Source organism: Antechinus flavipes, chromosome 3 (assembly GCF_016432865.1).
Source record: "Antechinus flavipes isolate AdamAnt ecotype Samford, QLD, Australia chromosome 3, AdamAnt_v2, whole genome shotgun sequence".
Classification (NCBI taxonomy): domain Eukaryota; kingdom Metazoa; phylum Chordata; class Mammalia; order Dasyuromorphia; family Dasyuridae; genus Antechinus; species Antechinus flavipes.
Genome location: NC_067400.1, coordinates 553,101,122 through 553,128,889, shown reverse-complemented (window position 1 = coordinate 553,128,889; position 27,768 = coordinate 553,101,122). Strand labels below are relative to the sequence as shown.

The following is a 27,768-nucleotide window of genomic DNA, read 5'->3' as shown; positions in this document are numbered from 1 at the left end:
TCATGATCCCCGTAATCAGTTATGAGATCCATATGGATTTGGAAACCACAGTTGAAGAAATTATATCCTCTATCATCTTGCTTGGTGATCCCATCAGATTTCATAAGTTCAATTATTATCTCTAATGATTTTCAAATCTATACATGCAGTTCTCATCTGTCCCTTGAGTTCTAGTCTTGCATTGAACTAGATGTTCCATAGAGACCTCAAAACTCAACATGCCCAGAATATCATTATATCCTTCCCTCTAAGAAAATTCTCCCTTCTCACTTACTATAAAGGGCACTTTCTCTAGTCAATCAAGTTCATAACTTCAAAGCCCATTTTGATCTCCTCACTCATATTCACCCCAAATTTTCAATCCATTGCCAATTCTTCTATGTTCACAGCATTTCTTGTAATGTGTCCACTTTTTTCTACTCACATAGTCACCACTGGTAGAGGTTCTCCTTACCCCTCATTTGAACTATTTAAATAGCCCTCTAATTTTTCTCCATTCCTCAGATTTCTCCCCACTTCAATCCATCTTCCCTCCACTCAGATGCCAAAGTAATTTTCTACAAGTATAAATCTGACCATGTCATTTCCCCTACCCAATAAATTCCAATATCAATATAAAAAGTTCTACATGACATTTAAAGTCCCTCACACTCTGGATTCCTCCTTTCTAGTCTTTTTACAAACTGTAAATAGATTGGAAAGTTTGAAGATTATAGTCTCAACATTATAATCCATGTCCTGACTCCATGCCCTTTTAGTGGCTGTCCTCCATATCTAGAATGTTCTCCTTCCTCATCTCCTCCTATTGGATTCTTTCATGATTGAGTTCAAACTCCATATTCTGAAGGTCTTTCCTAGTGTCTACTACTATTCGGTCCTTTCCTCTAAAATTATCTTATACTTACACTATATATATATTTATATTTATATTTTGTATGTTGTCCCCTCCATAAGAATATGAGATCCTTGAGGGTAAGAATTGTGCTTTTGCCTTTTTCTAGTATTCCCAGAGCTTAATATAGTGTACATACATAGTAAGTGCTTAACAAATATATGCTAAAATCATTTTAAAAGAAGTTTCCCTAGAATTGAATTCTAATTCCATATTGACTAGGAAAAAAAAAAAAAACTAAACTTGCAAGTTGAAAGTTGAAGGTTTTGCTATTTCATGTTGGAAAATTCATTTCATTTCTTGAGCCCCTGTTTTCTCCTTTGTATAATTAGGATATGACCTCTAGCTTCTCAGCAGAGGAGTCAAAGATAACCAGGACAGAATGCTGCATACTATATACCATCCTATGAGGCCACATTACCAGGTGTTTTTCTTTGTTACAATAAAAGATTCAGTGAGGTTGAGAGGGAGAAAAGACAGGAATCAGAAGTATTATTTTGGATAAAAAAACAAAAGTATCAATAAAACTTTTAAAATTTCTTGAGAGTAAATAAATAAAAGGGAAACAATGACTTCTACATCTATCATGTTCCCACTCCAAACCTCCCAGAGTACCCAAAGATTTATGGACCCAAAACAGGATACAATTCAACAAACATTTACCTGGTGCTAGGTACTACAGATACAAAGATTAAAAAAAATAACAGGGTGGAGAATAATGAACAAAGACGATCCCTTGCCGCAAGGCTTACCTCAGAACCTGTTCTACCAGGTCTTTTTCATTAGTTGACACAGACTGAATATATCTACAATTCTGGGTATATAGAAAAGCCTCATTAATTCTTCCACCAACCATTTAAGATTTGAAATAAATATGAATACTGTTCATTCATCCCCTGCCCCACCCCAACTTTCAAGGCCCATGAATTATAAGATATAGCAAAATACAAAGCATTGGGTACTCAGAAACTATATAAAGTTTTAAAAGTAAAATCTTTCAATATATCCCTCCCATACTTTTAGACCTTTTTTCATTAATTCAGACAAATGTTACCATTTGATTACAAGAAAGAAGGGTAGTAAAGTACAAAAACAGCAGACTGGCAACGGGACACCTAGACTGGAATCTTCCCTGGTTTAGCCAAAATATAGCTTTAGCTAGGTCATTTCCATTCTCTAGAACGCAGTTCTTTCCCTGTAAAATGAAGACATTAGATTAGATCACCTATCTCCAAGGGCTCTTCCAGTCCTAAACATAATTTTTTTCCGCCTGAGGCAATTGAGGTTAAATGACTTGCCCAGGGTTATACAACTAGGCTGTGTCTTTGAGGTCAAATTTGAACTCAGATCCTCCTGACTTCAGGGCCGGTGCTCTATCCACTGTGCCACCTAGCTGCCCCCCTAAGCATATTATATCAAGTTCTGGCAGCCACATTTGACAAAGATAATGACACATAAAAATGGATCCAGAGGATAACCAGAATGGAGAAGGTCCTGGAGATCATGTCACAAAGAGTCAGTTGAAAAAAGTGATATTAAGCCTGGATAAGAAGATTAAAGAGAAACATGGTGACTTTCTTCAAGTACTTAAATAATTAACATTTATGTAGCACTTTACAACTTGCAAAGCACTTGATATACATTTGTCCCCACCACACCACCAAGGTAGGGGCTATTATCCTTAAAAACAAAGGGAGGCTTAGAGTAATTAAGTGACTGGCCCAGGATCACACAGCTAGTATATGTGTGAGATTCAGTTTTCCTTACTCCAAGTCCAGTACAGTACTGACTCTGCCACTAGATATTAGACTTATTCTGCTTAGTCCCAGGAGATGAAAGTGAGACCTGTAGGAGAAGATAGAGGCAGAGTAAGGTACAATGTAAAGAAAAACTTCTAAAGAATTAGTGCTATCCAGAACTGTAAAGGACAGTGAGGTCCTCCACCAAAGTGCTGCCAAATGAGAGTGTGGCACAATGCAAAGAACATGGGACTCTATAGTCAGAGGATCTGAATTAAAACCCTACATTTATTACCTCCATATGACCTTGAGCATATTATTTAAAAAAAAAATTCTTATTGCTTCAGTTTCCTCAAGTATAAAAAATAGAAATTGGTCTAACTGGTCTCTTCCAGGGACCTTCCATAGGATCCATGACCTTATGATCAAACAGTTTAAGGAAGGGAAAGCCAGCAAAGTGAGAGAGGGTGTTTTCGTGTAAAGGCTACATGACTATTAATCAAAAATACCATAGAAGGGATTTTTGTTCAGATACAAATTGAACGAGATGCCCTTTCAGGTCCACGTGAACTTGGAAACATTCTGTAAAATAAGAGAGGTTTCCCTGTTTGGTTATTTATCCTTCAAGCTTCAGCTAAGGATGAGACTAATTAATCTCTAAAGTCTCCTCCAACTCTATAATCCTAAAACTACATATGGGTAGGGGGGGAAGTGGGTAATGGGATATCTATATATATGTGATTCTTTGAGAGGCTGGACTATAAGATTAACACACCCTAAAAGGAGGTTTGAAATGCACGTGTGCTACATTTAGAGAATGTGTCCATCTCTTAAGCAGTAACTCCTCTTAATGTTAGCCACCTTACTCTAGAAACTGTTTGAGAAAGAATTGGCTGTCTTCCCACAAACTGCAGTGCTGAGTACTCTAAGAAGCCTGAGAGCTTTCTGAAAGAGCTGAGATAACCCAGAGATACTAGACAGTAGCTATAAAACTTGGATCTGCTATAGAGAGGTATGATTGAGTAATAGGGTGACTGAGGGACTCCAAGCCATTATTCATTACTCAATAAACTTAGTCCACTGACCAGCTAGCAGTCAGTTGTATGTTTCCACAGCCCAACTGACATTTTAATACCTGTACCTCCCTCATATACTCTCTCCCTAGAAAGGACTCTTCATTTAGACTAGAGAACTTTTTGGAAAGAAAATTACTCTGAACAACATCCCTATTTCCAAGGCAAAAAAGATCTTGCAGAATCTAATGATAATGGATTTAATCATACTAAACTTCCTTAGTAACTACTTAAATTTAAATTAATTTAAACATGAGGCATCACAATTTTTCAGTGACTCCTAAGTCTTTATAAGGATTCTTCATTTATATAGTTACTTTCATTCATTTTTCCTCTTACATGGTCATACATAATTAGTGTGCATTAGTTCTCTGGGCTTTCTTTTGTTCCAATACTTTCACAAAACCCTTTCCAGATTTCTTTATATAGTTCATAAAATTATTCATAACTACTCTAAAACATTCCATTAATGTACCATGAAATTACCATTTACTTTTCATTCAACATTCAGGTTATACATAATGCTACTACTAAAATCATGGCACTGATAATTCACAAAAAAGACTGCCACAAGTAACAAGAGAGATTGTGCCATTTTACAGACAAGTAAACTGATGAAAAAGATAAAGGGACTTATCCATGCTCAAAAAGCTAATACATTTGAGGGTAAGAACTTGAACTCAAATATTCTGACTACAAAAACAGTACTTTATTCATTACTAGAGAACATAATCCTTATTTTATAAAGTCTAGTCATTTAATTCTGAAGCACACTTAATATGGTGAGAAAGGAGAAATTTCCTAGGCAAGTAAGTATTCAACTCACCTATCTAGCATTCAGCCTAACCACAGTGCAAGCCCTGGGAGAAAACTCCCTGCATAATAAGAGCTAGTACAATTATCCTACTCCTGGGATCTCTTGCTATTCAAAGTTGGTATCACTTCTGGACACTCTCTCCAACTTCCAGAAGCATAATTTCTCCACAACAGCAACTTTCCATTCTTAGAAGCATGGGATTCTAGGATAAAAAGGACTTCTTTTAGATCATAAAGAGAAAAGGACCCACATGTTTAAAAATGTTTGCAGCATCTCTTTTTGTGATAGCAAGGAATTAGAAATTGAGAGGATGTCCATCAACTGGGAAATGGCTGAACAAAGTATAGTATATGAATGTAATGGAATACTATAAGAAATATGTACATTAAATCTATATTGAATTGCTTATTGTCTTGAGGAAAGGAGGGGGAATAACTGAACATGGGAAGAAGAAAAAAATTGGAACTCATAATCTTACAAAAATAAATGCTGAAAACTATCTTTACATGTCACTGGAAAAAAATACTATTATTTTAGTAATAATAAATTGAGTAAAAAATAATTATCCCCTGGGGAGAAAAAAAAATTCTTGTTTTTTTGGTCTTGGACCTGTGATTTCATTAATTGAGTTCCAGGTAAAGGACTATTCTATCAAATGCAGATCAATAACCATTCTGCAACTTAAAAGTCTTAAAAAGTTGACTGTGGTCACAAGATTAATAATTAAATTTGCTTTAGAAACTCTCTAGTGAACTGAGTCTGTATCCCAAAGAAATCAAAAAGAGTTGTTAAAGGACCTACATTGCAAAACTGTTTATAGCAGCTTTTTTTGTGGTGGCAAAGAATTTCAAAATAAATAGATGCCTGCCAAATGGGGAATGGCTAAGTTATGGTATATGAAAGTAAAGGAATATTATTGTTCTATAAAAAATGATAAGCAGGCTGATTTTAGAAAGGCCTGGAAAGATTTATGTGAATCGATGCTGAGCAAAACAAGCAGAACCAGGAAAACACCATACACTGCAACAAGACGACTGTATCAGGATCAACTATGAAAGACTTGGTTCTTCTCAGCAATTCAGTGATCCATGGCAACCCCAATAAACTTTGAATGGAAAATGTCATCCAAATACAGGGAGAGAACTATGGAGATTGAATGAAAATCAACATATGCTATGTTTACTTTTTTTTTCCTTTTCTTTTCCCTTGTGGTTTTTCCTTTTTGTTCTGATTTTTCTCTTCCAATATAATTCATAAGGAAATGTTTTTTTTAAAAGAATGCACATGTATAACCCCTCCTTCAAAAAAAAGTTGTTTCTAACAGTAACTGGGAAAAATAAAATTTTTAAAGAATTTCAAATTTAAAAAAAAGAAAAGGAATGCCCACTTTAAAAAAAAAATTTTTAAGAATACTGTAATGAAGTCCATGACTGGCAGCACTTGAATTCGGGTCTTGTTGACATGACCTGCTCTGCCATAGAGACTACCTCTCAGGAAGGACTACAGCAAATTAGAAGTGGCAGAAGTCTTATAAATCATCAAACTCCTGTATCCCAAAGAAATCAAAGAAAAAGGAATAGGAACTATACATACAAAAATAGCAGCTTTTTGTGGTGGTGAAGAATTAAAAATTGAGGGGATACTCACCAATAGGAGAATGGCTGAAAAAGTTGTGATAAATGATTATGATGGAATATTACTGTGCCATAAAAATTATGAAGGGGATAGTTTCAGAAAAACCTGGAAGACTTACATGAACTAATGCAAAGTGAAGTTAGAAAAGCAAGAACAATATTGTACATAGTAACAGCAATATTATAACAATGATCAACTATGAAAAAAGACTGATAAGCAATTTTGATTAATACAATAATCCAAGATAATTCTGAAGGATTCATGATGCAAAATTCTTTACATAGAAGGGGAAATGATTAACTGAGCACAAATTAAAGCATAATTTTTTATTTTCTTTATTTTTCTTGTTTTACAACATGCTTAATATAGAAATATGTTTTACATTACTTCATATGTATAATTAGTATTATATTGCTTTTCTATTGCTAGATTCCAAGTCTAGTGCTCCTAAGGGATAAGCAAGATAAGGGGAAAGTGAGTAGGACTTGAGTTAGCCTTCAAAAGATAAGTACGGTTTCAATTGGTAAAAGATAATGGGAGAAATTGCAGGTGGAAGAGCATGAAGAACAAAGACACAGATGCCAAAAAAAAAAGGGGGGGGGGAGATTAGGAAGTGGGAGAGAGTTTGGAACTCAAAAATTTTTTTAAATGAAGGCAATAAATAAATGATATAAGGTTGTTGGGGGTTTTTTTATCTCAAAAAAAAAAAAATCATCTAACCTAGACTTTTATTTTACAGAAGAGAAAACAGAGAGACCCAGAGAGAGCAAGGAATTGAAAGGTAATGGCAGTTTCACATTTCAAGGCTCTTTCTCCCGTATTAAGACAAAACTAAAGGTCTACAGAGCTATTGTGTTGACTTCATTGTTACATGCCTGTGAAACCTGGACAGTGTACTAGTGCCATGCCAGGAAACTGAATTTTTCCATTTAAATTGTCTTAGGATGATTCTAAAAATCACCCAACAGGTAAAATACCAGACACTGGGGTGTTCTCAAACTAAATTGCCAAGCATTACAACTCGACTACAGAGAGCACAACTTCCCTGGGCTGGCCACATTGTTCAAATGCCAAATGTACACTTGCCAAAAAGACTATTTTATGAGGAATTCACATAAGGCAAGTGCTCACAAGGTGGTCAGAAAAAGTGATACAAAGACATTTTCAAGATCTCTCTTAAGAACTTTAGAACTAACTGTATGATATGGGAGACACGGGCACAAGATCACCCAGCATGGCATGGAAAAAAGCAGAATTAAATTAATTCAGAAAAAAATGAAAAATGAGCAAAGTTAGAGAATCCACCTCAATGTTCATAGGAATGTTCTATGGAAGAACATTCCAAGCTCAGATTGGTCTGATCAGCCACAGGAGGACACACTATAACTCAACTCTAACATAGTATGTCATTTTGGTCTTCTTCAAAAACAAAGGACAGCAAACAACCAGCTGTTTATATTTAATTTAATGTTTTATGGTTGCAAAGTGCTTTTTTCACAATATTTTAAGGTAGGTAGTAAAAGTATGCTCATTTCACAGATAAACTTAGGTTGAGATAGAGTTTCAAAAGATCAAAGGTAGTGGGGTAAATTTCTGATGGAAGAACATGAAGAATAAAGACAGTTCATGAAAAAGCGTGATTGGAGCTGAATATATTCTAGGAGCAGGGAACATAGGAGACATACACACTGGTAAATGCAAGCCAACAGAGCTTTTCCAGAAAGGTAGGTAGAGCCTTCTAATTAACCCTTCCCTTTTCCCCCAGAGCAGAGAGGCTACAGTTGCCTAAAGAAAATAAACTCTCACCCCTCTAATAAGGCTGACAAGGACAATGGGACCATAGTCTTGGTCGATACCAGCTAGACCCAAAGTTGTGTCAACAAAGATAAAACTTTGTCAACTTCATTGTTTCTGAGGATCTCTTTGGAACTTTTCACACAATCTAGAAATAAATTCTAGAAAAAGTTTCAAGAGGGTCATAACTCCTCATTGGACAGAAAAGCAATGCTAATAAAAAATATCTTCTGGCTTCCTTACCTCAAACTTTCCCTGATAATCCCAGGCCACAATGATCTCTCCTTCCTAAAGATTCCTAGAGAACTCGTGAATACACAGCTCATGTTCTCCTCAGGATTCCTTTATCTTTCATTGGCCTCAACTAATGCTTTGATACTAGAATGAGGAACCTTGACTAGTATTAGAAAGGTAACAATATTTGGATCTTAATTCTCCAATTAGAGTGTGAGCTCCTAGAGAGTTGTCTAACACTTCTGTGTATCCCCTCCAGCAACTAGAATAGCAGTGTTGGACTAAAAAAAAAATCCATAACTGAGTTCAAGTCAAAGCTTTGCTACTGGGCACACAACAAATGCTTAATAAATATTGTTCATTACAGAATTATAGTATTGGAAAGATTTCAAAGGGCAGTTTATCCAACTAATTCACCTCTGCTTTCCTTCTGAATGGATCCTAGGCCTTCTGTTGACACAAATTGGGCAGTTTTTTACCTCCATGAATATGAGGGTCCAAGAGTACGGCCTGATTGAATGAAAAAACTCTGCTAGGAACTGAATAAAGTATTAAATTTAAGTAAAATATGGGATCACAGATACATGTCCGGGAAGTGGACGTAAAGTACTTAAGGTCAAAGTGGACTGGTTTGAAGGAGATCAAAAGCCAAATATATATCAAGTGACAGGTGAAGTGCCTCAGGGCCATATTAAAGTGTTGCTGCTAGGACTAGAAGTCAGATTGGTTAACTCATGTCCCAATTTTCTAGCCATGCTGCGTTCATCACTGAAGATTCAATGTCAATTTGGAGTTACAATGTGCATATTCTTTGATGCAATAATACCACCACTAGATCTGTCTTCCAAAGAGATAGGAAAAGTAAAAGAACTGATATGTACAAAAATATAGCAGCAAATTTGTGGGAGCAAAAAACTGGAAATCTGAGGGGATGTTTACAAATTAGGGAATGAATGAAAAAGTTGGGTATATGATTGCAATGGAATACTACCATGCTATAAGAAATGATGAGTGTTCAAAAAAACCTGGGAAGCCTCATGTAGTATTTCCTTTCTCCTGGTTAATTGTGAGTTCTCCTGGGGAACTTGTCTTTTTCCTTTTCTAACTATATGTTCTCTCAATTCTATTTCATATTTACCATTTCTGATGTCTATTGTACCCCTTCATTTTATCTGTAATCCCTTCCCCTAAATATAAACCTACCTTTTGATTCCCCCCCCCCAAAAAAAAAAAAAAAAAGAAAGAAAGAAAAACAAACCTGGAAAAACTTAACATGAATTGATGCTAAGTAAAATGATTAGAACCAGGAGAATATTGTATACACTAAAAGCAATACTGTAATAATGATCAACTGTGAAAAATAGTTTCTCTAATTAGTATAAAAATCTAAAACAATTCCAAAGGACTCATAATGAAAAATAATATCTACCTCCAGAGACAACTGAATTCTGAATACAGATTGAAGCATACCTTTTTTTAACTTTATTTTTCTTACCTGGTTTGGACGTAAAGTCAAAATAGTAGAAAATAGGCTAGGACCCAGATGAATTCTCTCAACAACTTTAAAAATCTTTAATAAACTTTGAAGTGGTAGAACCAATAAAATGTTAGAGGGAGACTTTTAACCATCTTAAGACAATTTAGGAGGCCCAAAGAAGAAGCTTGTAAGGCTGGGGTAGGTATAGTTCAGTAGCACAGGCAATAGGCCTTGGAGGCCTGCACACAGCAGAAGCTCTAATTAGGCCCAGAGAAGGTAAAAGGATTGGACAAATAATCCAAAAGAGATTACAGGGAACTATTAATTGGCATTGGGTGCTGCTGGCACTGACTGGCAATTCTACTGCCCATACACAGTTCTATGTTGCTGTTTTAAGGCAGAGAGGAGAGCTTGTTATCACTCACAAGCAAATAAGGGACCTGACCATAGCTCCAGGGCCAAGAATTCCAATACTTATGGCTGCAGGGGAGACGGGAGCCTTTCCTGGATAAAAACCAGAAAATAGATCAGGAGAGTAATGATCACATTTCCCTCAGGAAAATACCATCTTGGAAGCATCAAAAACATTCAGACCCCAAAAACTAGCCCTGAAAACAGCAACACAAAAAAATCCTGAAGCTTGGAACAGTGCCTTTCCATCCCCAGGTGAGCAAAGCCCAACTTTTACATAAAATTCAAAGTGAAGAAACAGGCTTAAAAAATGAGTAAATCACAAAAAAACAAACAAACAAACAAAAAAAAAAAAACTCTTGACTATAAAAATCTAATATGTTGACAGGGAAGACCAAAACAAACTTGGAAAAGAACAATGTAAAAAAAAAAACAATTATACCAAAGACTTAAAGAAAAATATCAATTGAACCCAAAGACAGCAAGAATTACTAAAAATGTTAAAGAAAAAGATAAACGTTGTAAAGGAAAAAAGTCAGGAAAGAAATGAGAATGTTACCCAAGAAAATCATGAAAATAGAATAGCTTGGTTTTTTAAAAGGCACAAAGAATTTTTTTTAAAAAATTGGTCTAATAAGTAAAAAGAGGCACATAAATTCACTGAAGAAAAAAACTTTTTAAAAAGCAGAATTATCCATATGGAAAAAGAAGTACAAAATCTCATTGAAGAAAATGATTCCTTAACAATTAGAATTGGAGAAGTAAATGGCACAGTGGAAAGAAAGCTAGCCCTTAGGTCAAGATTTTCTGATTTCAATTCCAACCACTGATACTAACTAACAGTGTGACTCCCCAGCTATGGCAAGTCACTTAATCCTTTTTGCCTCAGTTTCTCATCTCTCAAATAAATTGGAGGAGGAAATGGCAGGCTACTACAGCATCTCTGCCAAGAAAACTCCAAATGGAACCAAGAAGAGTCAGACATCACTGACTAAATGAACATACAAATACATGCATACATAAATATGTCTGCATGCATGTGTGTGTTGTGTGTGTGTGTGTGTGTGTGTGTGTAAATTGGGGAATGACTAAACAAATTGTGGTAGATAATAATAATGGAGTACTATTATGCTATGAGAAATGATGAGGAAGACTGGTTTCATAAAAACATGTCAAGACCTGAATGATTTAATGCAAAATTAAGTGGGAAGAATCGAGAGATTACTGTGCACTACACTGCAATTTTTTCTTAAGTTTTATTGTGTTACAAAGGAGTAATCTCAGATGGGGGGAGGGCACTGATGGAAAGTGACAATAATGTTTATTTTTTTTAAATGCACTAATAAGATTTGAACTGTTCACTGTGCATTGTAAAAAGCAATGTTGTAATGATCAACTGTTAAGTCAAGTCTAATCTAATCAATGATCCAAGACAATTCCATAGAACTCATGATGAAAAAATGTTCTCTACCTCAAAGAGAAAACTAATGAACTCTGAATTCAAATTGAAGTATAGTTTTCTCCCTTTTTTTACTTCGTTTTACAATATGGTTAATATGGAAATATGTTTTACATGATTTAACATATATAATTGATACACTGCTTTCTCAATGAGTGACAGAGGGACAGGAAAGAGAAAAAAATCTGGAACTCAAAATTTAAAGAGAAAAAAGTTTAAAAATAAACTTTAAAAATATTTTCTTGCTTTTTTCTTTTACTACAACATGACTTATATGAAAATGTTTTGTATGACCTCACATAAATAATTGATATTTACTTGCTTTTAGAATTGTACAAATATGTTTATACATATTGGATTTAACATATTTTAACATGTTTAACCTGGATTAAACATGGATTGCTTGCCATCTAGGGAAGAGAGTGGAGGGAAAGATGAGAAAATCTAACACAAGGTTATGCAAGGGTCAATGTTGTCAAATTATCCATGCGTATGGTTTTTAAAATAAAAAAACTTTATTAAAAAAAGATATTTACTTGCTTTCTCATTGGGTTAGGGAGAACTTAAGAGGGAGGCAGGGAATTTGAAACTCAAAATTTTTTTAAAAGAGTACAAAAAATAAAAAGAAATCTTTCTTAGAAGAAAAATAAATAAATGTGATATAGAATTGCAAAACTTAAGTTGAAATCTCCCTATGTAAACTTGAGCAAATCAATTTCCCTCTCAGGTCTATTTTCTCACCTATAAAAATAAAGTGATATGAGATCATCTCTAACATTTCAGCTCCAAGCTTCATGAGCTTTAGAATGATGGCACAAAATCAGACAATCTAAGTCTCTTAGTCTCAATTTCCTCATCTGTAAAAATGAGAAAAGTATTAACTTTCTTACACAAATATGCTGCTGATACCTAAACCAAGAAGACCAAAAAAGAGAAGTTATAGACCAATTTCCCTAATGAATACTGATGCAAAAAATTTAAATAAAATGGGGCAGCTAGGTGCTACAGTGGATAGAACACCAGCCCTGACGTCAGGAGGACCTGAGTTCAAATCCGACCTCAGACACTTAACACTTCCTGGTTGTGTGACCCTGGGCAAATCATTTAACCCCAATTGTCTAAGCAAAAATAAAAATAAAATAAAAAATTTAAGTAAAATACTTGCAAAGAGATTACAATAATATATCACAAGGATCATACACCATGACCAGGTGGGATTTATACTAGGAATGCAAAGATAGTTCAATAGTAGGAAAACTTGATTTGACCATATCAATAATAAAATCAATAGAAATGATATGATTATCTCAATAGATGCAGAAAAAGCCTTTGACAAAACACAGCACACATTCTTATTAAAAACACTAGAGAAAATAGGAACAAATGGAGCTTGTTTTAAAATGATAAATAACATTTACCTAAAACCATCAACAAATATTATTTATAACAGAGACAAACTAGAAGCTCAATAAAATCAGTAGTGAAACAATGATGCTCATTATCACTAATCTTTTATTCAAATTGTACTAGAAATGTTAGCTACAGCAATGAAAAGAAAAAGAAATGAAAGAAATTAGAATAGGCAATGAGGAAACAAAACTATCACTCTGCAGATGATTATGTCATGCTTAAAAAATCCTAGAGAATCAACTAAAAAACTATTCTAAATAATTAAGTTTTAAAGTTACAGAATACATTTCTAAATATTACCAACAAAGTCCAACAGCGAGAGATAAGAGAAATTCCACTTAAAATAACTGTAGACAATATAAAATATTCAGAAGTTTATCTGCCAAGAGAAACCCTGGAACTATATAAACAATTACAAAAAACTTTTCACACAAATAAAGACATCTAAAGAACTGAAAAAAATTTAATTGCTCAAGGGCAGATCAAACAAGTATAATGAAAATGATAATTCTATCTATATTTACCTATTTATTTAGTGCCATACCAATCAAACTGTCAAAAAAATTATTTTATAGAGGTGGAAAAAATTTGAATAAAATTCATCTGAAAGAACAAAAGTTCAATATCATCAAGGAAATAAATGAGAAAAAAATGCAAAAGAGAATGGTCTTATCATACTAGCTGTACATTATAGTAAATTAGCATAGCAATCTATTATACAATAAACCCAAAGATTCAAATTTTTGGAACAAAAACTCTGACAAAAACTGCTGGAAAATGAAAACAGTATGGCAGAAATTAGGCAAAGATAGACCACCATCTTACTCCATATTCCAAAATAAGGTCAAAATGGTACATGATTTACACATTAAGAGTGGTACTATAAGCAAATTGAGAGAACATGGAATAATTTATTTTTCAGATTTATGGATAAGGGAAGAATTCAGGAATAAAGAAGAAATAGCATTACAAAATATAAAACAGATAATTTTGATTATATAAAATTAAAAAGATTTTGTACAAACAAAACCAATGAAACCAAAATTATAAGGAAAGAAGAAAATTGGGGAGAGGAGATTTGCAAGAAGTATAACTAATAAAGATTTCATTAAGATATATAAAGAACTGAATCAAATTTATAAAAAAAAAAAAAAATGTCAGTCCCCAATTGATAAATGGTCAAAGAATATGAATAGTTTTCAAACAAAGAAATCAAAGCTATACTCATAGGAAGAAATATTCAAAATCATTATCAGAGGAATGCAAATTAAAACAACTCCAAGGAACACCTCATAACTGTCAGAACAGCTAATCAAGATGATAAAAAATGAAAATACTGGATATTGAAAGGGATGTGGGAAAACTAATCCAATTATGCACTGTTAGTATGTAAAGGGCTGAAACTCTGAATAGGTGCACATGAATCAGACAACTGAGCACTTAAGGCTAATTACCTTTGGACAATAATTCTATTAGCATATGTTTGGGAAAATGGCCCTTCTCACTGTTCAGTGCTGGCTGGTATATACAGATAATTGTAGGTAAGGATGGATTAAGGAGTGGGGTGAGAAAGGTGAGAGAACTTCACTTTGCAGCAGGACCAAGAGAAGGGAGGTTGGTGGCTAGCTTGTGGCAGTTTGTCTATCTCCTTCACTTCTTCCCCTGAAGACCAAGGTCTTTTACTTATCCTGACTCTGGCTGTTCCTGAGGCCTCCAGGGAGCTAATCCGGACTTTACATCAATGGAGTTGAGAAATGATTCAATCATTCTAAAGAGCTATTTGGAATTATGCCCAAAGGGCTACAAAATTGGGCATACTCTTTGATGCAGCAATACCACTGTTTGGTCTATAGTCCAAAGACAATTCAAAAAAAAAAAAAAAAAAAAAAAAAGAAAAGGAAAGGAAAGAAAAAATCAATTTATACAAAAACTATTTATAGCAGTTCTTTTTGTGATAACTAAGAATTAGAAATAGAAGATATGTTCATCAGCTGGGGAATGGCTCAACAAGCTATGATATATGATTGCAATGGAATATTACTGTGCTATAAGAAATGACAAGCAGTATGGTTTTAGAAAAACGTGTTAAGACTTATATGAACTGACAGTGAATGTACACAGGAATGTATACACAGAAATGTACACAGAAACAGCAATATTATATGATGATTACTTAGCTATTGTCAGCAATACCATAATTCAAGACTATCCCAAAGGACTATTATCTGCCAACCTGTATCTGATTGTTTACCTTCTCAGTAAGAGGAGGGTGAAGACAGGGAGGGAGGGATAAAATTTGGAGCTCAAAATTTTAAATAAAAATGTTAAAAATCTTAAATGTATATATAAACCTATCTAACTGACCTCACAGGAATGTTGTAAGAATTAAACAAAAGCATAATAGAAAGGAAAGTACTGTGAAAACAGTTGAAGATAAGACACAAATAGAAGAGATTATTATTGTTATTACCCAAAATAGTTTAAAAATCTAAATAAGCTGTGGCTTTGAGTCCAAAGGAAGGCTAATACAAAATGACTTGGCTGGATAACACTTCCCAGATTGGGAAGAAGACATTATTTCTCCTGAGAAAAAAAGCCTAAGCAGAAGATGGAGAAATAGATTTAGACTCCAAATCCATTTATTTATAAGGCTAATATGTTAGCTTTCCCATTCCCAAGTAATGAAAACTTAGAACATAGGATGTTGGAGAAGAATTTAGAGGTTATCTAATCTAATACTTCCAGCACAGAAATAGGCCACTCCAATGCCCCAGCACCTTACCCCTCCCTCTTTCCTGCCCCCTTTCCCCTACTATAACATCCCAGTTATTGATATACAATCATGTGAAGATCTCCAGTAATGGATAATTCATTACCTCCTAGGGAAACAATTAAATTCTGAGTAAGCTCTCACTATTTTAAAAGTTTTTCTTTAAAGTAAGCCTAAATCTACCTTCCTATTTCTACCCACTGGTCCTAGTTTTGCCCTCCAGAGACAAGATGAACAAGTCCTTTTTCTCCATGACAATACTTCAAACAAAAAAGACTATTCTGAAATCAAATGAGAGACCAAATTTAAAAAAACAACACTTTGGAAACAGTATTATGCTTTACCAATAAATATGACTTATTATGAGGGAGTCTGGACAACAAGGTTCTTGGATAAGGGCAAGCCCTGCTCAAGTCACTGTCCCTCACCCCCAATCCAAGAATGCTACACACTATCTCATATGCCTACTATGTCCACTCTTCTATTCTGTTTAAATCCTACCACTCATCCTTTGGGGCTCAGCCCAAGCCCCACCTCTTCAAGAGAAACCTTCCCAGATGACACCATCTTCCTATGATCACTCCCCAATCTTATACTTTTGATACAATCTAAAACCCATATCTATTACCCTTTTAGGGTTCTCTTCTCTGCTTGTATGCTATAACTTCATAGTATCCTACTCTATAGAATAAAGCAACTGTTCCCATATGCAGCTTTAGTCATTTTAAATATTTCCTATATACTCCATAATCCAGGAGTGAGTCTTATAAAATGAAACCATGTTTTCCTAAACCCTCTCATTCTCAGTGAACAGAAGGCAATCATTACAAAGGTTAGTCCAATTTGTAGGCCAGGCCCCCTCAATTCATCAATATGGCACCCAGAACTAAACACAATACTCTAGCTGTGTTCTGACCACAGCTGAGTATATAGCAGGGCCTCTCTGGAAGAAGCTAGCTACTATACCATACTTGTATTTAAGCAATCTAAAATCACATTAGCTTTTAAATTGCTATATCACACCATGACTCTTCATAAAACTTATATTCCACTAAAGCCCCCAGATCCTCATCAGAAATTTCTACCTAGCCACATTCATCCAAACACTTGTGAAGTAGATTCATTTTTTAACCTGAGGGTAAAACTTTACATTTATCCTTATTAAATTTCATCCAACTAGATTTAGTCCAACATTATAATAAACTGTCTCAAAATCCTTTTAGATATTCATTCACTTCTATTAGTTGTCCCTCAAAGCTTTTTGTCATCTACAAATTCAACAAGCATGTCATCTCTGCCTTTATCCAAGTTTGTCATAAAAGTCTTAGACAACAAGCAAAGAGCTCCAGGGCCCTTTGATAGAGCCCTATCAAGTTAATAGGAAACCATTAGTAACTATGTTTTAGAACCAGGACTTAATTAAATAATTACAAATCATCATAGCTTTACTATCATTTGGCTAACCTCTCTCCATCTGATCTACAAGAATAGTATGACAGATTTTGACAAATGCTTTAACTAAAAATCTAGGCAGACTATGTAGCATTCTCTTTAAGTCTAACAAGCTAATTCGTCAATTTCTCCCATTTTTATAAATTAGGTATTACTTCCATATCCGCCAACGGATAATTCTATAAACCTGCCACCTAGAGTCCCTTGCCATAAAGGCTGTAGGATTCAAAGATAAAAGATAAAGGCTAGAATTGTTAGGTCAGACTTCCTGAAAAAGGTAAGCTCTTCTTTTCTAGCAATTAAATGCCTAAGCATGCCTAGGTGCCTAGCTACCTCCTCAGAAGGATCAACCTTTAAGCTAAAGTCTAGAGTAGCAGATCATAAAAGCAATAAAACAGCAAGCCTAGTCAGGCTGGCCTGGTCTATCTCCAGGCTCTGCCCCTCTTCCTCCAACTTTACCCACCTGCCCTTACCCTTGGCCCCAGCCCAGTTCCGGGAGCCACCCAGAGCTAAAAATAGCACAGCCCCCAAGATGGCAAAGCCATTTATAGTGTTAGAGGCATCAGCAATGGGCTGAGCTGCCAGGAACTGCTTCACTGAGGCCCCAAAGTAGGAACCTAGCCTCATTTCAGCACCATTTTGTAGATAAAGAATCACGGAGTTAAGAGCTAGAAAGGACTTTAGAAATGATCAAATTCGAATTCCTAATTTTTCAGATGAGAAAATAGGTCCAAAGTAAGGAGTCACCTTGTTCAAAGTTATACAAGTAACTGGACTTAAGCTGTAGAGTCAAAACAAAAAACAAGGACTCTTTTTTTCCCTTTCTTTGTATCCCCCAATACTTAGCAGAGTGCCTGGTGTTTAGCAAAAGCTAGTTAACATGCTGACTTTGCATGATAACCACACTGCCTTTATACAGCACTTACTGTGCTGGAATTACTGGAATTAGAACCACTGCACCAATCTATCACTAATTCTCAGATACTCTAAACTTGGTCACTATTAATCTGACCCTTCTCATTCAGCCCTAGAATTTTCTGAGAGCCCAAAGACTTGTTCTTTCCAGAAGGCAGACAAGCCCAGAGGCTAGGGTGATGAAAGCATCAGGTACCAACCAGTTTTAAAGAATGCAGGCCCAAGACCAGCTGAGTAAAGCAAAATGAGAAACTAAGAAAGTGAATTAGAATTCAACAGGCAACACCTATTAGGGCTGGCCTTACCTCATTAACTCCAGGACTGGGACACCATTTGTACCTACCCACAATCTCATGAGGGTACATCTTTTTGTGCCTCAAATACCTGTTAAATAAAAAGGGCTTTTGCCCTAAATCCTACAAAAAACATTATCTTCACACACACACACACACACACACACACACACACACACACACAATGTGACTGGAAGGAAAAAGTTCTAGACTGTCTGAGAAAGCAAAACTACATCTCTGGCCGCTTCCTAGTCCTGCCTTCTTGATGGATGAGAAAGGCAGGACTTAAAGAGCTAAAGGGAACAAAAAGGACTGGGATCATTTTCCAGGACAGAGGATGAGATTCCTAGTTTCCTTACACTGTCACTTCTCCAACTGGCACCACCTACATACAAAAAGGCTTCCAAGACTTATTCTACTCAGGAAAACACCAACTTCTCCAGATCACACCACATTCACACAGGCCACACAAGGTCACCCCATCCACAGATTCATCTGCCCAAAATAAGTCCAATAAGAGAAAGAGAAATAGCAAGACAGATAGCAAGTTATTCCCAAAACAGATTCCCTAACTGCCATGGAATTCTGAGAAATACAGTCTGCTCTTTGGCATTCTAAGGAGCACAAACTAAAGTAGCTCTGCAAATAGCAACTTTCCTTATGTATCTTTGTCTGACCAATCAATAAACAATTATTAAACACTTACTATATGCGAGAAATTGTGCTAAATGCTGGAATATAAAAAGAGGTAATAGTTCTTGCCCTCCAAGAACTTACAACATGCAAAAAAAATGTATAAAGTAAGCTTTATGCAAGATTAACAGGAAATAATTAATAAAGGGAAGGCATTGAAATTAAGGGAGGAGGAGAGATTAGAGAAATCTTCCATTAGGACATATTCAGTTAATTATTTCCGATGCTTCCAAGAAAAAAATCTAGAATCTGATATGCAATATAAATAACCACCACTTCACATTTATGAGATAATAGAACTAAAGTTTACACAATATTTTCTTCACAACTCTATGAAGTAAGTAGTGCAAATTTTAATATACTCTCACTTTATAAGAAAAGAAGGGGCAACTAAGTGTTCTAATGGATAGAATGCCAGGTCTGGCTAAAGACTCATCTTCCCAAATCCAAATCTGGCCTCCAGTACTATCTGACCCTAGGCAAGTCACTTGACTCTGTCTGCCTCAGTGTCCCATCTGTAAAATGAGCTGGAGAAGAAAACAGCAAACTAATCCAGTATCTCTGCCAAGAAAACCCCATATGGAGGCACAAAGAATCAGGCATGACTGAAACAACTAAACAACAAATCACAAAGGAAACAAACAACTTCACAGAGGCTAGATGAAGTGTCCCTATTCACACAGCTAGTCAGCTTAAGGGCTAGGATTCAAATCTAGTGTCTCAGTGTCCAGATCTAGTACTTTTCCCCTCCTCTACCAGCCTAAGCCCCAGTTCCAAGATACAGCTAATCAAGAATAGCAATCTATGCATCTTGTACAATATAATTAGTACCTGTAGCTTTACAATAACCTGGTTAAAGATGAGGGAGGCAGTCTGACTATTTAACAAGACCAAAACCAAAAATTTTAGACCCAGATGTGGAAAAAGTCAAAGCTCATATATAAAGATGTAAATTAACACAAAAGGCCTATAGGTAGATTGGGGCTACGGTCTAGCAGAGCCAGTTGTAAGCCTAATAGAATAAGCTGGTGTCAATAAAATAAGATTTCAAGCAATGTTTGCACATTGTCTTCCATAACGGGGGAGGGGGGGGGTACAATCTACCTGCTTCTGCCTAAAATTCTACCATCAGCACTTCATTTTTTTTTTTAGCTTAAGGCTAAACTCCCTGCTACAATACAGGGAATCTCTTAGAAGAGAATCTTTAGCATGAGGAGTTGAGGTAGTTTTAACCAACTTCACAATCTTAACTCTGCAGGCTACATCCCTAAGTGAACATAATGGAGGAGAACTAGGGATCTGTAGCATAGACGGGTAGGTATTAACACATTAAGAGTCTATTATTTATAAAGCAATCATCAACTACAATCGAATTTCAAGAGCCTATCTGTCCAAATAAGAGAAGACTTTTTCATAAGGTTCATTCCTTTTGGAAACTAGAGACATACTACTCTTGGGGAAGAATTTTGAATCCTATTCCAGCAGAGAAAGTTCAGAGCACCACAGGACAAAATAAGAACCTCTAAATCCCACTCTTCCACGTGAGAACAGTTCTGCACCTCCCACAAAACCAGGAGCTACATTCCTCTTTCATGTTGCTAACAGAGGAAAGTCAGCCATCCTAAGATCACCATCAAACCCAGTCCTCCCAACTTTCAGAGCTCAGCACATATGCAGAGCAAAGATTTAAATGGCCAGGTCAGCTAGTACCATTATTCTAAGAGAATCTCTGTGAAAGTGGAAAGAGAAAAGGAGAAATTATTTTTTCACCTCCTGCACTCGTAAAAATTAAATGAAGAACTTACAAGCCTAGAAAAGAAAACTAGGTCTCTCTCTCTCTCTCTCTCTCTCTCTCTCTCTCTCTCTCTCTCTCTCTCTCTCTCTCTCTCTCTCTCTCTCTCTCTTTTTATGTATATATAAACTTTCAGGTTGCTCTCAGGGTTGGGTGACTGCTTCCATGACAAAGTCAAGGGAAAGCCACAGAACTTAAGAGAAAACAGACTCTACCTAAGCTGACAAGGAAGAAAGCCCTCATATAAGAGAGTTGGCCTTCCTGAGAGGCATGGGACATGATCCATCTGAACTGGTTTCTTTAACCACAAAGCAGACTATTCCTCAAAGCTGGTGGTACTTAAACCCAGTGCGGATGGCTGTCCTAGCTACTGGTCTTTGATCTAAATCATTTCTCCTGGACAAGATACTGAGACAGAGTCTTGAAACACAGAGGCAGAGGACCTCTTTTACACGAAACACAAAGCAGTCTGAAGAGCATTAAAAGATGAATTCCTAACAGGTTAGATACTTCTGGACCCCAGCCAACAAGCTGAGGCCAGAAGGTCATTTCTCTACAAATTTTGGATTAAAGACTTTAAGGCCAAACCCCCCCCCCCCCACTCCCCAACCCAGCGGCAGCCTCCATTTCTCAGCTCCGTGCCTTACCTGCCACTGCTGACTCCTCGGGGCTGGCTCCTGGAGGCTTCTCTCCTTGGCCATGATGCAGAAGGAGCGCCCATAAGAGCCAGACTGCCAGGCCGGGGGTCACATCCATGGCTGAAAGCTACGCGGCCGGTAAGGGGAGCCTGGACACCCTCTCCTTCAGCATTCGGCCTAACCCGGCCCTCAGCCCACGCCGCTCTCACGCTCTGTGTCCCAAGGCACCTCTGCAGCCCCAAGCTGGGCAGGAAGAGGGCAAGAGGGTGAAAGTCAAGTTTTGAGGATCCTCGTACCCCAAGCCCGGAGAAGATCCCCTGCTAGCTCCGGGCACGCCTCAAAGTCTTGGGGCTTTGCAGTTTCCCCTCGAGTCCTAGAACACTATCGGTCTGTCTGTCCTGCCAGCGGCCACTATCGGAAAGGTCAGACTCTCTGAGCCGGGGGTGGGGGTATCCGAAGCCAGGCCCCCGTCGCGGTCAGCCTAATTCTGCCAGCAGCGAGCTGCAGCAACGGCTTGGGCGCTCCAACTCCTCGCAGCTGCTCCAACCCCCTCCCCCCTCCCAAAGCACTTGCCGCTTCCGGAGAGTTTAAGGAGGGAGGGAGGGAGTAGAGAGCGAGCCTGTGGAGGCCGTGTCAGCCGCGTCGCCGCCCGAAACAACCGCTCCCCACCTCTCCACCTGGAAGGCCACCGGGTGCACAAGCCAGCACGTTGAATGCGGCGCCAGGGGACTGGAGGATGCGGGACAAGAGGAACCACTGCTCTCGACGGATCCTAACCCCCAAGGGTACTCCGGGATGCCCTCCCGGGCATAGGGGACTGGATTCAAAGTTCAGGGCGTACAATCCCAGGGGCCAGCCCTGGCTCAATCCTCCCAGGGTACACACAGAGTGACTGGGCAGGCTAGTCAGACAACTGGGTTAAGTGCCCGTCACACACACACACACACTCTCCTCAACCTCGTCTGTCCGGTTAGCCCTGGCTTGGCACCCACCAGGAAGGACAGCAGCAGCCTTAGCTGCAGTCAGCCTCGGGTTTTTGTAAAGCCCCAGACCCTTCAGTACCGCTGAGCATAGAACTGACGGGCATGGCCTTGGACCTGGTGGGTTGGGGCAGAACAGCTCCCGGATCCCAAAGCCCTCCCCGAATTGAGCGCAGGCCGGGTAGCGGAGAGAGGGCGGAGGGAAAGGAGCGGGAGTCCCGCCCCTTATGCAAAACTAACCAATCCTAGGACAAACTAGCAACAAGCCCCGCCCCCTATCTGCCTATCCGAGCCACTCTCCCCGGATAACCCTGCTCTGGCCAGCCTCCTCCCGGGCAACTACCGGTGTAGCAGGCCTCCCTTGGACAGGCCCTCCTCTAAGCTCCAGCCGTCCGGGCCCTGGATCGCTCCTTCCTAGCACTAGAGCCCTAAGCCCCTATCCTGCCAAGAAGTGCTCCAGGGATCCCTCTGCCTCCATCACTAGTTTCTCCCGGAGTCCCTTTCTCCCTAGGACCTCCCTCTCACCGACTTCGCACAATGAACCGTTCCCGGGAACCTTCCCCCTTCCCCCTCTACAGTGAATGGGCTCTCCCGCGATAACCGCTTCGTTGTGGGACGGGAAACCGAGAGTTTGCTCCAGTCGAGAACGCCGCTCCCACGGCGGGGTTCAGGAAATTGTATGTGATGGGATGGGACCGAGTCTGGGGGCTCTTCCTCCCTCCCCTATACCGTATAGGCCGCCACCCAGCTGACAGAGTTACAACGGTCCGGCCCGGCGCGCGGCCGACGCGCGCTCCCGCCCGCCGGCCGTCCGGTTCCACAAAGCCTCGCCCACTCCTCCGCACCCCGTAACCAATGAGAGCATGCTTCCTCTCCACGACCGACCTCAGGGATTCACCTATCGTCAGGACTTCCTAACCAATCGGATCTCATCTCGTTCTCACGAAGACGCCTGCGTGCCAGCGTCCCCTAGTGGATTAGTGGAGGGTTTCAAGCCCAGGCACGTGCCCAACCTGGCTGGGAGAATCCGTTAAATATTATTATCGAAGTTTTCTAGGATAAATAATTTCTAGATGCTAAAAGCAAAAAGTAACTTCTTATTGGAGAGGGCCAATAACACATGAGCCTTTTCTTTATTGGAGAGTGTGAAGAGCAAAGCAAGTAATAGATGAGAAAATGCTTTAAAAACAGATAAAAGTAAAATTCTTTGTTATAATGGAAATCCAGATGATTTCAATAAAATTTATTTTTTAATATTAAAAGGCAAACTTAAAGCGCACTTCACATATATTCGAGTATATGATGATTATCAACCAGTTACAATGCTGTAGGGTATAGACTTCCAGGATTCAATTCAACATACTATTTACTAATAAACTACTATTTACTATGTTTGAGTCACTGGTTTAGGTGCTAGAAAGACAAAGATAAATAAGCAGCTCCTACCCTTGAGGAGGCAGTTGTGGTTTAGTAGAATTCACTAGAGACATCAAAACTACATTTAAATTTCCCGTGCTTCTGCTGAAATTAAGGACAGCTTTCCTACTAGCTTTAAGTCCTTGAGGAAGATCCCATTGCTTTCCGCAGTACAGTTTCCTTATTTACAAAATGGGGCTAATAAGGCACTCCTTTCCTCATCCATTGAGAAGTAAATGCTCCCCAAAAAAATAGCTGTTAAGGTTTAGGGAATTAGTCACAATATTGAATCTTCAAAGATCTTGATGTGAGACTAACAATATGGACAACCTATCTAACTACTTGCCACATTTTAAAAACTGCTTTATCAGATCAGTTTTTTTTTTTTAATATCCTTAGATCTCACTGAGAAGACTAATTTTTTGACTTTATGGGCATAATGTTATTCAAAGACAGGAACACCTATAGAAATGCACCAATGAGAATACCTCTTCCAGTGGGATTTTTCTCAAATAATCTACTAGAAATCTCTTTGACCAGGACACATATCCCAACTTTATGCTTTGCTTGATTATAATAATTACTTATTTATTGTAAATAAGATAATATAAAAGTACTTTCTAAACCTTAAAGTGTTAGCTATTATTATTGCTAGCTATAATTACAAAAGTTAGTATTTCCATAGTGCTTTAAGGTTTGACAAGCATTATCATATTTGATATTTCTAATCAAAAGATTGTTACAGTTTTCTCTGTGGTTAACAAGTATCAAAGATCTTGTGTGCCTTTATTATAGGTAGGCTGTGTACAACATATTAGCAATGATGATTTTTTTTATGTAAGAAGTATATATTAACAGGGGTTGATCTACAATTTCAATGGTATGAAGAGTTGCAGGTGAGGAAATGCGCTCTACAAATGCAGGCTGACAATTGATAGTTTTAGACTTACCTAAAAAACTGAGAGGTTAGTGACTTACCCAGACTGGGATGAGTCAGTATGGGTCAGAGGCAGCCCTTGAACCTAGATCCTTATGGCTTTTAGGTCAGCTCTTTATTCACTAAACCATACTGTGTAAAGAACATCATATAGGATACACAGGTTCAGAATAGGATGTACTCTAGTTTTGCATCAAAAGAGAGAAAACAGATGGACTGAGTGCTGCAGAGGAATCTATAAAATGCTAAAGAAAATCCTTCTATATGAAGAGCTTAAGGGAAGATGAAGACAAGAATCCCACAAATGAGAACCCGAAGAGGGATTAAGATTTGCACTAATAATGCAGGTATCCAAAATGAGATCAGAGATGCATTAAATTATTGAAGCATAGCTTTATAGGAATCAGAAAGCTGCCATTCTAAGAACTGCTTCCAGTCTTTGACTATAGTGTGATGTGCTGCCCCCTGGTGCCCAAAGCACCAAAGTCAAAGCTCTGAAAGCTGGAAAAAAAAAAATTAAGTCTGAAGTCTCCTTATTGAACACCTTATTCTTTAGTCTATCACAGAATTTTGCATCCTGGGCCAATTTTAGTCATCTTAACTTTTGTTTTGCCATTAGGTTTCAATGATTCTGTAAGAGAGAGAAACTGGCAACTTTGTACAGCTCTGCCAATTTTGCACAGTTTTGTCTCACTTAAATCCAATTCTCAAGTCAATAGGTCACTTTCATGATGTCATTGGGCCTTTTTGAGAACAAAGGATGAAAAACAACAATCATATAATTAATAGAATCATAGAATTTAGAATTGTAAAGGACCTTAGCTATTACCTAGTAAAATATCCTCATTTTTAGATATGAGAAGAGACTAAGCCCACAATAAAATGACTATTAGACTATGGCATACAGTTGGATGGGCAATACATGGAATCTATCCAAATTAATATTTGTATCTTGAATAGGCACTGCATATAGATAATCAACTTAACTTACTGGATGTTTTTGGAGATAAAAGAAAAACAAAATAAACTTGTGCCAGATCTTCAAGGCAAAAGTTTATGGCTTCTACCAAAACTCTTTATCTTTTTACCAACATTTTTACCAATCTCTCTGCTTCAAGGCAAAGGCCCTTCCCTTACACTTCAGGGTAGAAGATAGGAAAGAGCATAGTTCAGTCAAATAAGTGCTGAATTTGAAGTGAAAGATTCTGAATTCAAATCATCTGTGTCAATTCTTACTCATGTGATCTTGGGCAACTCAACCTATCTAGAATTCAGTTTTCTTGTGTGTAAAAAGAGAACTGATGCATGATGCTCACCTCCAGACAATAAAAATGATGGACTCAAAATGCAAAATGAGACATACATTTTTGGGCAAGGCCAATGTGGAAATTTGATTTGCTTGACTATATATATATATATATATATATATATATATATATATATATATATATATATATATATATATATTTGTTTTTAAATGAGGACATTTTATTAGATGATCTATGAGATTCCTTCTAGTTCTAAATCTTACCATCCCATAATTGTGGTTCCCAGTCTCCCTTATCACCCCTTCCAATGTCATTGTCAGGAAATTCTCCCTTGGGCCTAAACTCTTCTTGCTAAAGTCTGAATCAATTCTGGATCAGAGCAAGCCTCACTAGATCATAGGAAAAAACTTCCCTATGTCCCTGTCTTCTTCCTACTCAGTCTCCTAAACAGGAATTTCAAGCAAAGAAGGAAGTAGTGACCAAGGTAATAAGAAGGTAAATCTTTCATTCCCTTCCAAGTATCCAGGTTATCATCATCATCACCCCCATCTCAAATTGCTTTTCCACAAGAGACAGTATCCAAAGCATCTTTTTTATCTCTTCCCCCCTAAGATCTAGTACAGGACTTTCTGTACACAATAGTTAACTTAGAAAATATTTGCTGGATAAACAAAGTTGCTTCATAGTTTTATCCTATGGGCTTTCCCCTTTCCCCAAGTTCCTAACTCCCTCATTGGAATGCCCTTCTTTCTATTTATCCCTATCTTACCAAGCTTTAAGGACCAAATCTGATCCCACCACATCCAGGAAGCCTTCCTTAACCACTATGGCTAATAATGATCTCTTTCTTCTTTAAAAATAATAACTCACTCTTATATAGGTCGGTTGTCAAGCACTTTTGCATCCATCATCTCATTTAATTTTTACTTTTCTTTTTTGGAAGAATTTAATTCAGTAAACATTAAATAAATAGCTACTGTGGAAGATGCTTGGTTCAGCTCAAGGGTTACAACTAGAAAAAAATGACACACATACTGTCTATAGGCAGTTTATAATTTAATAGAGCAGATCTTGGGGTTAAAAACACTTTATTTTCCCCAGTTTCCCCATGTAAAACAAGTTTTTAAACATTTGTTTTTAAAACTTTCAGCTCCAGATTCTCTCCCTTACTCCATCCTCACCTATCCCATTAAGAAGGAACATGTTGTCATGTAAAACATTTCCAAAAAAGTCATGTTGTAAAAGAAAATATAGATTTCTCCCAAAGAAAAAACCTCAAAAATAATGTTTAAAAAAGGATATGCTGTCTGTACTCAGACACAATCATTTCTTTCTCTAAGTATGGTTAGCATTTTTAATTATAAGTCAGAGTTCTTTTGGACCATTGTAGAGAATAGCAAAGTCATTCACAACTGATCATCTTACAATATTGCTATTACTTTGTACACTTTGCATGAATTTATGGAAGTCTTTCCAAGTTTTTCTGAGAGCATCTTTAGAACTTTGGCAGTTTGAAAATGTTTGTGGCAGCCCTGTTTGTAGTGGCTAGAAGCTGGAAAATGAAAGGATGTCCATCAATTGGAGAATGGTTGAGTAAATTGTGGTATATGAACGTTATGGAATATTATTGTTCTGTAAGGAACGACCAGCAGGATGAATACAGAGAGGACTGG

At 37.4% G+C, this 27,768-nt stretch overlaps 1 protein-coding gene across 8 annotated transcripts in view; it reads right to left on the bottom strand.

The window, feature by feature from the left end:
* The window catches only part of STIM1 (stromal interaction molecule 1), a 231,482-nt gene extending 207,744 nt beyond the window's left edge, over positions 1-23,738 (bottom strand). The window contains exon 1 of one of the 8 annotated variants that reach the window (XM_051987497.1): positions 21,504-23,738. In XM_051987497.1, coding sequence (XP_051843457.1) covers positions 21,504-21,612 — 109 coding nt within the window. In that variant the 5' untranslated portion in view covers positions 21,613-23,738. The remainder of the gene's footprint in view (positions 1-21,503) is intronic. The other 7 variants (XM_051987494.1, XM_051987496.1, XM_051987495.1 and 4 more) reach the window with 7 other exon arrangements.
* Positions 23,739-27,768: the final 4,030 nt, after the last annotated feature.